Source organism: Scaptodrosophila lebanonensis, unplaced genomic scaffold (assembly GCF_003285725.1).
Source record: "Scaptodrosophila lebanonensis strain 11010-0011.00,11010-0021.00 unplaced genomic scaffold, SlebRS2 tig00000001-arrow-pilon, whole genome shotgun sequence".
NCBI lineage: Eukaryota > Metazoa > Arthropoda > Insecta > Diptera > Drosophilidae > Scaptodrosophila > Scaptodrosophila lebanonensis.
Genome location: NW_022060529.1, coordinates 29,224,089 through 29,236,590, shown reverse-complemented (window position 1 = coordinate 29,236,590; position 12,502 = coordinate 29,224,089). Strand labels below are relative to the sequence as shown.

Here is a 12,502-nt window from a genome sequence, read left to right as displayed (position 1 = left end):
TATTTCGGTTATAAGTTTTCACAGTTAAATTGACAATAATCAAAACACGAAGCACATAAGATTTTTTTTGGTATTAATCGATGCTACCATATTGTCAATATGTAAATCACCTGTTTGTAACACCGCGGAATTATCAAAATAAGAAATACCCTGCATTCCAATTTGACCACCGTTCGGAGAACATCTACTCGAGTGCTTGAAGTACGGGTGAACTATTAGCAAAGGATTGCTAAAAGATGTTCTCCGAACGGTGTTCAAATTGCAACTCAACACATGACACATCACTAGCAAAATACAACAATGTGCACACTTTTTTCAAGCAAGCGGCCACAGCTGAGTACAATTCACTGGTCAACTTTATAAAAGAAATCAATGTTAAACTTTAAAGACAAGCAAACAATACGAAATAACCCGCGTGGCAATTTCCACTTTACCAATAAGTGGGCGGCCAAATAATTCCACAATACCCAAGGGTATCGTGGTAACTTAATACAAAACAAGTAAAAAAGCTAAAGTCGGGTGTCCCGACTTTGAAATACTCTGTACATATGTTTACAATAATTATAGAAAATAAAAAAAAAATAAATAAAAAAAATTGGATCGATTTTACCTCTCTCGGTATTCGAACTCACGTAAAGGGTGTATAATTGCACATTTACATAGCAATTGCGTCTGTGTGAGTGTATGTATGCCTATGCGCATCAATTCGTGTCTGTGTAAGCATTTTCGCAGTCAACCAAACAGCAACATCAACAGCCGCGGGCAGCGCTTGAGCAGCGCTGCAGCAGCAAATATATTTATGGCTATGACTTCTTGGTAAATCGGTCTATCATAGTGAAACTTGGCATACGGACACATATCAACCAACTGCGGGTATTTCCGAAATTTTAGTTCGAAATTCTAAGAATTACGGGAGTTACGATTTGCGTGGTAGAGGGGGGAGGGAGGGAAATTCCAAAATATACATTTTCTGCGTATTCACACAAGGCATCTTGGACTAAAATTTGGTGTGCCTAGGTCTTATAGTCTCCGAGATATAGGCGATTATACGAATGGAAAATCGGGAAAACCCCCATAGGGGGGAAGTGGGGGAAAAAATCAAAAAAATAAAACAAACTCGTATAGAATACACACATAACGCATCTTCGTGCAAAATTTGGTGTCTCTATCTCTTATAGTCTCTGAGATCCATGTGTTTATACGGACAGACAGGGCTAGATCGACTCGTCTTGTCACGCTGATCAATAATATATATACATACTTTGTGGGGTCTGCCACGCCTCCTTCTGCCTGTTACATTTTTCAGCTCCCGCAAACCTAATATACTCTTGTACATTTCATGTACAGAGTATAAAAATAAATACCCTGTTGCGTTTTTTTACTCTGTACATGAAATGTACAAGAGTGTATTAGGTTTGTGGAAGGGGGGAAATGTAACATGCAGAGGGAGGAGTGGCAGACCCCACAAAGTATATACATACATATGTACATATATTTTTGGTCAGCATGACAAGGCGAGTCGATCTAGCCCTGTCTCCACGACACCTGGATCTCAGAGACTATAAGAGATAGAGACACGAAATTTAGCACAAAGACGCCTTATGTGTGTACGCTATCGGAGCTTGTTTTATTTTCATTTACCGCACAACCCAATTATTCCAAGATGCCTTATATGATTACGCAGAAATTGTGTATTTTGGAATTTCCCTCCCTCCCCCTCGCGGTTGCAAATACTTCTTTTTCCGTAATTCTTGGAATTTTTAACTCAAATTTGGCAAATACCGCTATTTGCGAATACATCTGTATATAATTATAGCCTGTACCCAAAGGGTGAAAGGCTATACTAGTTTTGTGCGAATGTACATACATACATACATACATATGTACATATGTAACACACAGAAGGAGGCGTGGCACAAAGTATATACATATATTCTTGATCATGGTGACAAGCCGAGTCGATTTAGCCATGTCCGTCTGTCCGTTCGTCTGTTTGTATGAGCGCAACGATCTCAGTAAGTACAATAGCTAGCATAACCAAACTTGGCATTCAGGTGCCCCTAATCCCTAGGCAGATCGAGTTTGTGTTTTTTTTCTGATACACCCCAACTTCCGAACATCTTGTAATTTTGAAATCAGTTTTAGTAGTTACGTCCAGTTTGTGGTTATTTGTCCGTATGATAAGTGTCATCATGATAGGTCAATTATGAAGAAAGTTATAGCCACAAATAAAATCGCTGCCCTTGCTCTGCTTGTAGCGCTGCCCGCAGCTGTTGTTGTTGTTGCTGCTTTGGTTCAACTTTGTGCTGCTCTATGCTGTTGAAACTGTACATGAACATGTCTCCACTATCATATATAGGTATTGAAAAAATTGTATTTAATGAAATTAAATAATTTAATTACAGGGTATTTAAGAGTTGTGCTCGCTCGACTTTAGCATTGCTTTCTTGTTTTCTACTATAGATATGTACATATGTCAACGAAAAATATTTTGATTTGCAATGAGTGGAAGTTGCAAGGAGCAATGTGGAAAAGTGGGAAGCCAGATCTGACCCCGTGGCTTTAATAGCACATACATAATATTCTTCACACCACCGTTTAGCCTTTGACTAGAGTCCAACAAGAATTTATTGTCTTTTATGGTGTAATAATATTCACCACTCGGTTAGTATTACGTTTCTCTGTACTTGAAAAATGTAACAGGCAGAAGGAGGCATGGCAGACCCCACAAAGTATATATATATATCGAGTCGATCTAGCCCTGTGTGTCTGTCAGTCCGTATGAACACCTGGATCTCGGAGACTATAAGAGGTAGAGACACCAAACTTTGCACAAAGATGCGTTATGTGTGTACGCTGTGCAAGTTTGTTTTATTTTTTGATTGGCCCCCTACTTCCCCCCTATGGGAATTTTCACGATTTTCCATTCGTATATTCGCCTATATCTCAGAGACTATAAGACCTAAGGACACCAAATTAGCCCAAGATGCCTTATGTGAATACGCAGAAAATGTGTATTTTGGAATTTTCCTCCCGCCCCTCTCCCCCACAAATCGTAACTCCCGTAGTTCTTGGAATTTCGAACTCAAATTTTGCAAATACCCCCAGTTAGTGATTATGTGTCCGTATGCCAGTTTCACTATGATAGACCGACTTAAAAAGAAGTTATAGCCATAAATATATTTGCTGCTCAAGCGCTGCCAACAGATGTTGTTGATGCTTTGCTTGACTGCAAACATGCTTACACAGACACACATAAACATACATACACTCACATAGACGCAATTGCTATGTATGTAAATGTGCAATTATACACCCTTTACGTGAGTACGAATACCGAGAGAGGTAAAATAGAACCAAATTTTTTTTTTTAATTTTCTTATTTTTTTATTTTCTATAATTATTCTAAACATATGTACAGAGAATTTCAAAGTCGGGACACCCGATTTTAGCTTTTTTACTTGTTTTTCATTGCAGCACTGCATATTCTATGACCATGGTCACGGCTTGTTTTTCGCGGCTTTTGCACAGCCACTGCATCTTTAATTGCTTATGCTATGATATATTTACATATATAACTGGTTATTGGTAACTGGCTTATTCACACTTCTACATTTCTTTGTAGACATGACACGTATTTGGGCCTAAGTATTTCTATCCAGCAGAACTTCGGCAGCAAATGAATGGTTCGGCACACCGCTACTGAAATTGGCAGGTCATCAGAGAGTATAAGTACACATGTATGTACATATATCTCGGTATATTGCCATATCCGTTACAAGTCGGTGCCAAGCTCCGCCCATCATACAATAGTCAATATAATAATCAGATATTCCCTATCTCCTAATGTGAACTCTTCTTAAGGGTCACTTTCTGTCCTTCTATTTAAACCAAGTCTGTTTAAGCCGAATCACACATTTCCCACAATTTCTCACCTTTACTTTGAAGACTATAAGATTGGGTAAGAGGTACTTCTGATCCAGTAGTGTCAGCCAATCACACAGCTGTTTACAAAGCTTTCGTTTTTTTTAATTCTTTGGTTCATTTGTTTATAATTTTAAACATACGTTTTTAATTGATTATCTTAATTGAATCTGCCATTGACCGTCGTTTTTATACCCTGTACCCGTAGGGTAAAAAGGGTATATAAGGCTTATGCAAAGTATGTAACAGGCAGAAGGAAGCATCTCCGACCCCATAAAATATATGTATGTACATAGTATATTAGTATATATTCTGAATCAGCATGACGAGAAGTGGCTGAACCCACCAATCCTGGTATGCAGACGCTTCTAGTCCCTAGTCTATACAAGTTTATTTTATTTTATTGATTTTCCCTGATTTGATTTTCGCTAATACTATCTAAACCAAACTTTGCACACATAATTAATAGATAATTATCTATCTTTTTTGTTGTAATGTGCGAATTGTGCAAACTAGCTTAAAAATAAAACTCTGTGTTGAAATAAAACCATCTATCCATTAATTTGCACCTTTTCGTTGCGTACTTTGGTATACATGAAATCGTTTATTATGTAACATCAGAAGAGCACATTCTGAAATTGAAATTATCGCCCCTACCAGCTTTATTGTGTGAGTAACAATTCAGAAATATCTTAACTTGCACTTGACAGAAGGTGTACTTGCAAAGGAAAAAAATCCGATGTGCCTAAAATTTAGCGGGATATCTGTCGAGAGAATAGTTTTCCTATATAATATATGGATTCGGATCGTCGTACTGACCGATACAAAAAGAATACTAAATGCAATATATCCAATGAAAGAGTGTAGTTTGCACTGTAACTTAATTGACACATATGTATACCCATAAACATAAAACGCATTTTCACGGTTTTAGTCGCAATATGATAAGATGCTACGTATAGAATATTTTTAATAGAAACTTTGCACTTAAACGCAATGATTTTTAAACAGTTGAAGATATAAAGAATAGATAGAATTATTAAATCAAATATTTTAGTACATGCTTTCTTTTTGAGTGCTAGTATATATGCATGTAAAAAACAAAATAGTTAATAACTAAACATTTTTAACATTCCTTTGTAGCAAAGCAATACTCAAATAGAACCGTTCATAGCTTGTTGTACATTCGTTTTGGAAACCAACTGCAACGCACCAATGATGGCCCTCAGATTCTGCTCGGTATAAGGTTTGCCCAGCAATGGCGTCACAACAGGTATTCTCTGCTCGTTCTGCGGTAACTTAATAGCTATGTCGGTCATAAGGCCCTGTAATGTAATTGAATTGATGAAAAACAACTAACAACTGTATTTACAAATTTACGTTTTCTACATCGACGTTCAATTTGATTTTAATGCCGTGCTCGTCGCCCTTTAATTCAAGATCCTTCTCCACACTGAACTTGGGCGTCTTGCCGATGACCCACTCCCAACAGCTATAGCTAGCTCGAAGCTTCTCAATACCAGGGAACCATTTCTCCGTAGGATTGATCAGTTGAAAACCGCGCTGGTTCATCGTCTGCGCACTGCCACCATCCTCTAGAGAAGTGGCTGCTGTGCGCAAGTACTCGTATCCCACGGCTGAGAGAAGCTGCGATACGTTTACGTTACGATTGATGTCACACAAATTACGGATGGGTGAGCGGACAGAGGAAGTGGCGCGGCTAATGTAGTTGGCCTCCTCTTTGAGCAGAGACTCGCCTAGATGCAGCTTATTGGCACTGGCCAAGATAGTACAATGGTGATAAGAATTCGGGCGACCCAGTTTGGCAGCCGTGCCCGATATCTGTGTAGATGCATAAGATCGAATCAATTAGGACAAACAATTTCTATTAATATTTTATATGTACATATATTTTTAAGGTCGATAACAGGTCAGTAGCTGATAAGACGGAGACATCGAAATAAAATGGCAGCTGTCTAGTCAATACAATACAAACATGGCACTCACTTTTTTGTTCATTATTACAATGTCGTCGCGCTCGTTTATCTCAGCTTTGATGGCCCACTCGCGGAAGAGTGCGCGCGTCACAATGTTTAGATTATACTTGCGATCGTAGCGCTCCCTAGGTGTAAAAAAGGTGCAGTTGAGATTGCCCCGATCGTGATAGACGGCACCACCACCACTATTACGGCGTGCGAGCGTAACTCCTCGTTCCAACAGCTGCGACACATTCGCTTCAGTAAAAGGGTTTTGATGGCGCCCAATGACCACGCACGGATCATTTGCCCATAACAGGAGGACGTGGTGGCGGCTAAAGTCAAAGTTCTTGTACAGCCAATCCTCTAGCGCAAGATTTGTAAAAATGTCATGCGACTGCGAAATAAAGACCGACTTCTTGATGTCGACATCGGCCACATGGCTTGGCTTCCGGGTTATATTTGTTTTACCGATGGCATGCGTTGACGGAGTTATCGGTGTTATTGCTGACGAATCATTATCAGTAGATGACGAGCGAACAAGTTGCACCTGTGCTGAAACTGAACGCGCAGCTGCTGCTGCCAATAGGCGCAGCTGACTGGAATTGCGCCGTAAGAGCATGTTCATGCTTACACTTACACTGACAACGGCTGCTCTGACTTTTAGCTGAACGCAAAATTTAAAATATGTATAAGAAATGCTAATACTGTTGCACAATTATTTTCGACAGAACTTACTGTGCCTTATTTAAATCAGTTGGGGTTAGTTGCTTGGAGCACTCTCAACCAAATCTCTACTGCACTATATTTGAGTCTTTGTAGGCTGGACAAGGTCAACGGGTATGCGTGATACTTTGGAAGTTGCGGATGATTTTTTGTTTGATTGTGGTTATGTTGAAACTTTGTATCTATTGTATATGCTATACACAGAATTATACCTTTGTTATATTTTACTTAAAATCTATTTAGATTTTTCTCACCTTAATTTAAGTCGTGTAAGAGTTCTAGACTTTAAAGGTTCCGCGTATTGATGTTGCCTGAGGCTGCTGCTGTGTCCGCCGAGAGATGAGAAATTAGGTATTCGTGTAGCGCAGCAGTCTGGTGAAGCCACTTCCAAGTCAAACCCAAGCAGTCTTTATTGGTCTTTCTGGTACAGCTCCACTTATCTTGCATACTAGGATTAAACCCCATCCAAAAATAAAAAAAACTATACGGTCGCAACTAGTAAACTTAATCCAACGCTATGTGCGGCGTACTACCTTATACGCATACAAGGCACAAAAGGAAAATAAAACCGTTTCTGATGACTTGAAAATAAAAATTTTCCACTCTTTGTTCACGATGGAAAGGGGGCGGGGACCGTGGTCTAACTAAAACAAATCGCAATATCGCCAAAACAACGTCCGAACAGCTTTCGTTCACAATAGGTACTAAAAGTTCTGCCTATCGCCTTCTCTTCTTCTTACCATTGGTGTTCACTGAATTTTATTGTGGCGCATCGAATGCAACCCGTTCTGATTTGAATGCAATTATAATGTATGTTTACTTCAAATTTACAACGAAATCTATACTAATATTATAAAAAGGAAAGATTTGGTTGTATGAAATAAAATTTAAATATGAACTTAGCACTAAACATATATGTATATACATATGTATATGCCTGTATGTATATTTGATTGTTAACAATTACAAAAATTATAGAGGAACACATCGGCAGATCCACCGTGATTTAAATTCAATTTTTATTTGGGGCCTCCATTGTTAATGTACTCTGCTTCAACTGGATCGATTGGCTTGCGTGCAAAGCGTGCAGGCAGTTCCCAGTCCTCTATAGCTGACCCGTTAGCCTGCAACATAGACTAGGTTTAATAAGGATCGTACAACACTGACAATTGAAAAGAGCAAAAAAGACGATCTGCTACTTCTACGACTATTGAGGTGGGAAAAAGTTAACCTTTTTGCCTTCTGCGGCCTTTTCACTTGCCTGACTTGGGCTTGCAGACTGGCTGTTAGATGCAACTATGCCAGCCCCACCTTTGCGAAATTGTATGAGTGGCACGCGTTTAGCAAGCATTGTTGCCAAGGTTATCCGCACCATTATCAATTTATGTACAAATTTTACTAGCTGACTTACTAAAATGAAAATTACGTCAATACCAGCTGATTGAAAACTCCTTTGTGCGGGGCTGGTAGAATAAATCGGAAACTTGCCCATTTATCGTATATCGATAGGTTTGTATTTTCATGACTAATTATTTTGTTATTGTCAAAGCAGTCAAACCTAAAGCATGATAAAAGTGTTAAATTTTGACATCTGACAAAAATCCTCTTGCTTCGCGGGATGGAGCAGCTACACATAAACAGCGCCTTTCAATTGTCTTCAAAGTCGAGACAACCTCAAAAGCTTTCTGGAAGGAGTTTTTTAGAAATATACCATATAAATTAATATGCACACACACCTTCCAGTATATGAAAACAGAGATCCATACTAGTTGCGACGATTGTTGCAATATTCTGGTAACCATTGCACATTTAAATAATTGGTAGAAATAGCGTCCTCTTAACGTTCCCTTCTACGATTCAAATATCATGGGCTACCACAATCGATAGTAATGAAAAATTAGAAGCTATCGATAATCCCATCAATATTTCTGATGCTCTCACCGAGCGTAGTTTGTATCTAAATAAGTAGACATTTGGAACTCTAACATTTATTTTAGGAAATTCTATAAAATGAGTATTCCTGGCAGCGGCGGGACAAACACCTGCAGCAGCGCAGGGTTAAACAGCAATGTGGCCGGCGGTAGCACAGGCTTAACAGTAACATTGCCCACGCAATTGGCAGATGGGTGGCTGGAGCTGGAATCAGACCCAGGTTTGTTTACACTTCTGCTGGAAGATTTTGGAGTACGCGACGTGCAAGTAGAAGAAGTTTATGATTTACAAAAACCTATAGAAAGTCCCTATGGCTTTATTTTTCTCTTTCGCTGGATCGAAGAACGCCGTGCTAGACGTAAAATTGTTGAGACTACGGCAGAAATATTCGTCAAAGATGAGGAGGCCATATCTAGTATATTCTTCGCTCAACAAGTAGTGCCAAACAGCTGTGCCACGCATGCGTTACTGTCGGTTCTTCTTAACTGTAACGAAAATAACCTGCATCTGGGTGGCACACTAAGCAGACTAAAAGTGCACACGAAAGGTATGAGCCCAGAAAACAAAGGTCTGGCTATAGGAAATACGCCTGAGTTGGCTTGTGCCCACAATTCGCATGCAATGCCGCAAGCACGTCGCCGTCTGGAACGAACTGGTGCACTTACAACTAGCTGCCGCTTTACTGGCGAAGCTTTCCACTTTGTCAGTTTTGTTCCAATCAATGGCCATTTATTTGAGTTGGATGGCTTGAAACCGTATCCCATGGATCATGGCGGGTGGGAGCAACATGAGGACTGGACAGACAAGTTTCGGCGAGTTATGGCTGAACGCCTGGGAATTGCCACCGGTGAACAGGACATTCGCTTTAACTTGATGGCGGTGGTCCCTGATCGACGTATTGCTATAACACACAAACTTAAAATGTTGCGAACGAATCAGGCTATTGTTTCTAGCACTCTGCAGAAACTGCTTAAAGCGGACGAGCAGAGTGAATCTGGCAACAACAGCGATCAACAACGACCGGATACACCTACAACGCTTCTGGAACCCAGTGCATTTACAGCGCGAGATCTGCAATCGCTACTCAAAAATTTAGACACGGAAATCGCAATTAATGAGCAACATTTGGCCGATGAGAACGATAAGCGACATATGTTCAAGGTTGATGCCAGCCGTCGTACTCACAACTATGACAAATTTATCTGTACTTTTCTCTCCATGCTGGCTCATCAGGGCAGGCTCGGGGATCTGGTCAGTCAACATTTGCTCCCCTCGAAAAAGATCAGTGGTCAAAGTATGGCCAATCGAGTAACCAAGCAAACCACAACTACTACAAATGTTAGCTCAAACGCTGCTCTTGCAACTAAGCAACAAACACCTAAAAATGGTAAATCGTCAGGCAAAACACCAGGTCGCCGGCGCAAGGGACGCAATAAATGCAAAAAGCGAAAGTAAGCGTTCTTACTTGTTTTGAGAAATTTGTTCACGAACAGTTTTGTCTAACCCTATATTTAACAAACTACTATCCGTAAGCACGTATTCAGAAAAAGTTCTCTATCGTTTCTTTTCGAAAATTGTTCCAGAATATGTATGTATTTACATATCTGAGCTCTAGTACGATTTTCCTACACGAGTGTAAAATAATAAATTATGTATGTATGTATGTGTATGAATAAAAAATAAATTATGAAATATGTGAAAGATGATTTAATGACATAAATATGTACATATTTATTGAGTGCTGTTTAAGATTGGATTGTGATTAAATTAAATTAAATCAAAATTGAAACAACAGCGACTTATGTTTAATGCACTATTTTACTGAACTTCTGTACACTGATGGATCACTTCATCCATACCGCAAAAGCACCACAAGCTTATATACTATGTATGTATGTACATACCTCCCCGGCAACCGATAAGCACGCTCTCTAACCTTGACATAAACATGAGAGAACGCTACAGTCAAGCAAGCCCGACAGTAAAATAGCCTGTACTCTCCACAAAAAAGGAAAATTTAAACAAATTTAATTATTAAAAAAATTGAATTAATTAATAAAGAACATTTATTTAATACATACACCGAAGACATGTTTATGTACAGTTTGAACAGCATACATTTATATCATCGTGTCTATGCGTGTTTATATGCGTGTATGTATGCAGCACAAAGTTGAACCAAAGCAGCTACAACAACAGCTGCGGGCAGAGCTACAGGCAGCACATGGGCAGCGATTTTATGTATGGCTATAACTTTCTTCAGAATTGACCTATCATGATGAAACTTGGCACATGGACACATAAGCACTAACGGGATGTAACTACCATAATTGATTTCAAAATTCCAAGAATTGCGGAAATTATAAAATGGGGGTGCATCGAAAAAAACTTAAACTCATATTTTCTCGGTCTTAGGAGAATCTGAATACCAAGTTTGGTTGTTCTAGCTCTTATACTTTCTGAGATCCTTGCGTTCATACAGACGGACGGACAGACATACATGGCTATATCGACTCGCCTTGTCATCCTGATCAAGAATATATACATATACTTTGTGGGGTCTGCCACGCCTCCTTCTGTGTGTTCCATGTGCACTCGCACAAAACTAATATACCCTTGTACCCTTTGGGTACAGGGTATAAAAATTTAGCAAGGAGCACAAAAATTGTAGCGTGGATGATTGGAAAAAGGTTAGTTGGTCAGATGAGATCTAAATAAACTGATTTCAGTCTGATGGTAAGGAGTTCTACTGGCAACGACCTAATGATAAGCTACAAAAACACCAATTCAAAGAAACAATGGAGTATGGAGGAGGTAGTCTCTTGGTTTGGAGCTGCTTAACTAGGTGGGATGTCGGCCTATTGGTAAAAATTGATGGGATTATGAAAAAAAGAAGATTATCTTCATATTTTAAAAAGTAAAAAAGCTAAGTCGGGTGTCCCGACTTTGAAATACTCTGTACATATGTTTACAATAATTATAGAAATTAAAAAAATAAGAGAATTAAAAAAAAAAAATTGATCGATTTTACCTTTTTATAGCCTGTACCCAAAGGGTGAAAGGCTATACTAGTTTTGTGCGCATGTATGTAACACACAGAAGGAGGCGTGGCAGACCCCACAAAGTATATATATTCTTGATCAGGATGAGAAGCCGAGTCGATATAGCCTTGTCCGTCCGTCCGTCTGTCCGTATGAACGCAAGGATCTCAGAAAGTATAAGAGCTAGAATAACCAAACTTGGTTTCCATATTCTCCTAAGACCGAGAAAGTACGAGTTTGAGTTTTTTTTCGATGCACCCCCCCACTCCCCCGCAATTCGTGTTTTTTCTTATAACTTCCGTAATTCTCGGAATTTTGAAATCAATTTTGGTAGGTACATCCAGTTAGTACTAATGTGTCCGTGTGCCAAATTTCATCATGATAGGTCAATTCTGAAGAAAGTTATAGCCATAAGTAAAATCGCTGCTCATGCGCTGCCTCTGTCGGCAGCGCTGCCCGCAGCTGTTGTTGTTGTTGCTGCTTTGGTTCAACTTTGTGCTGCATACATACACGCATATAAACACGCATAGGTACGTGATGTAAATGTATGCTGTTAAAACTAAACATAAACATATATTCTAATTTAATTTAATTAATTAATTCATTAATTTTTTTTAATAATTTAATTTTTTTTTAAATTTTTTTTTTTTAATTTTTCTTTTTTTGTGGAGAGTACAGGCTATTTTACTGTCGGGCTTGCTCGACTGTAGCGTTCTATCTTGTTTGGTATTCGATCTTACGTAAAGGGTGTATAATTGCACATTTACATAGCAATTGCGTCTATATGAGTGTATGTATGTTTATGTGTTTACCAAAGCACCAGCATCAACAACAGCTGCAGGCAGCGCTTGGGCAGCTCTTAGGGATCCAGGTGTTCATATGGACAAGCGGATAGACAGACGT

The 12,502-nt window shown here is 39.1% G+C and overlaps 3 protein-coding genes across 4 annotated transcripts; 1 reads left to right on the top strand and 2 right to left on the bottom strand.

Annotated features, from left to right (window-relative positions):
- Nucleotides 1-4,849: 4,849 nt before the first annotated feature.
- On the bottom strand, nucleotides 4,850-6,818 carry LOC115630836 (lipoyltransferase 1, mitochondrial). Its single transcript, XM_030527486.1, has 4 exons — nucleotides 6,639-6,818; nucleotides 5,932-6,567; nucleotides 5,305-5,766; nucleotides 4,850-5,249 (listed from the first exon to the last, which is right to left on the bottom strand). Exons 2-4 carry the CDS (start codon nucleotides 6,526-6,528, stop codon nucleotides 5,079-5,081), a joined length of 1,230 nt encoding a protein of 409 aa, XP_030383346.1. The 5' UTR covers nucleotides 6,529-6,567; nucleotides 6,639-6,818; the 3' UTR covers nucleotides 4,850-5,078.
- Nucleotides 6,819-7,368: 550 nt separating this feature from the next.
- Nucleotides 7,369-8,068, bottom strand: LOC115630852. 2 transcript variants are annotated; one of them, XM_030527488.1, is made up of 2 exons: nucleotides 7,858-8,068; nucleotides 7,369-7,750 (listed from the first exon to the last, which is right to left on the bottom strand). In XM_030527488.1, the coding sequence occupies exons 1-2, from the start codon at nucleotides 7,999-8,001 to the stop codon at nucleotides 7,646-7,648; spliced, it is 249 nt and encodes an 82-aa protein (XP_030383348.1). In that variant the 5' UTR covers nucleotides 8,002-8,068; the 3' UTR covers nucleotides 7,369-7,645. The 2 variants fall into 2 exon arrangements, with proteins under 2 accessions (XP_030383348.1, XP_030383349.1); XM_030527489.1 differs by having other exon boundaries at nucleotides 7,521-7,750; nucleotides 7,888-8,050.
- Nucleotides 8,069-8,594: 526 nt separating this feature from the next.
- LOC115628641 (ubiquitin carboxyl-terminal hydrolase calypso) lies at nucleotides 8,595-10,259 on the top strand. Its single transcript, XM_030524813.1, has one exon. It carries the CDS (start codon nucleotides 8,637-8,639, stop codon nucleotides 10,011-10,013), a length of 1,377 nt encoding a protein of 458 aa, XP_030380673.1. The 5' UTR covers nucleotides 8,595-8,636; the 3' UTR covers nucleotides 10,014-10,259.
- The last annotated feature ends 2,243 nt before the right edge of the window (nucleotides 10,260-12,502 follow it).

Coding starts and splice junctions, on each gene's coding strand:
- LOC115628641 (XM_030524813.1), top strand. CDS start 8,637: ATGAGTATTCCTGGCAGCGGCGGGACAAACACCTGCAGCAGCGCAGGG.
- LOC115630836 (XM_030527486.1), bottom strand. CDS start 6,528: ATGAACATGCTCTTACGGCGCAATTCCAGTCAGCTGCGCCTATTGGCA. Junction 5,767..5,931: donor TTGTAATAATGAACAAAAAA/GTGAGTGCCATG, acceptor GCATCTACACAG/ATATCGGGCACGGCTGCCAA. Junction 5,250..5,304: donor TGAACGTCGATGTAGAAAAC/GTAAATTTGTAA, acceptor ATTACATTACAG/GGCCTTATGACCGACATAGC.
- LOC115630852 (XM_030527488.1), bottom strand. CDS start 8,001: ATGGTGCGGATAACCTTGGCAACAATGCTTGCTAAACGCGTGCCACTC. Junction 7,751..7,857: donor AGGCCGCAGAAGGCAAAAAG/GTTAACTTTTTC, acceptor TCTATGTTGCAG/GCTAACGGGTCAGCTATAGA.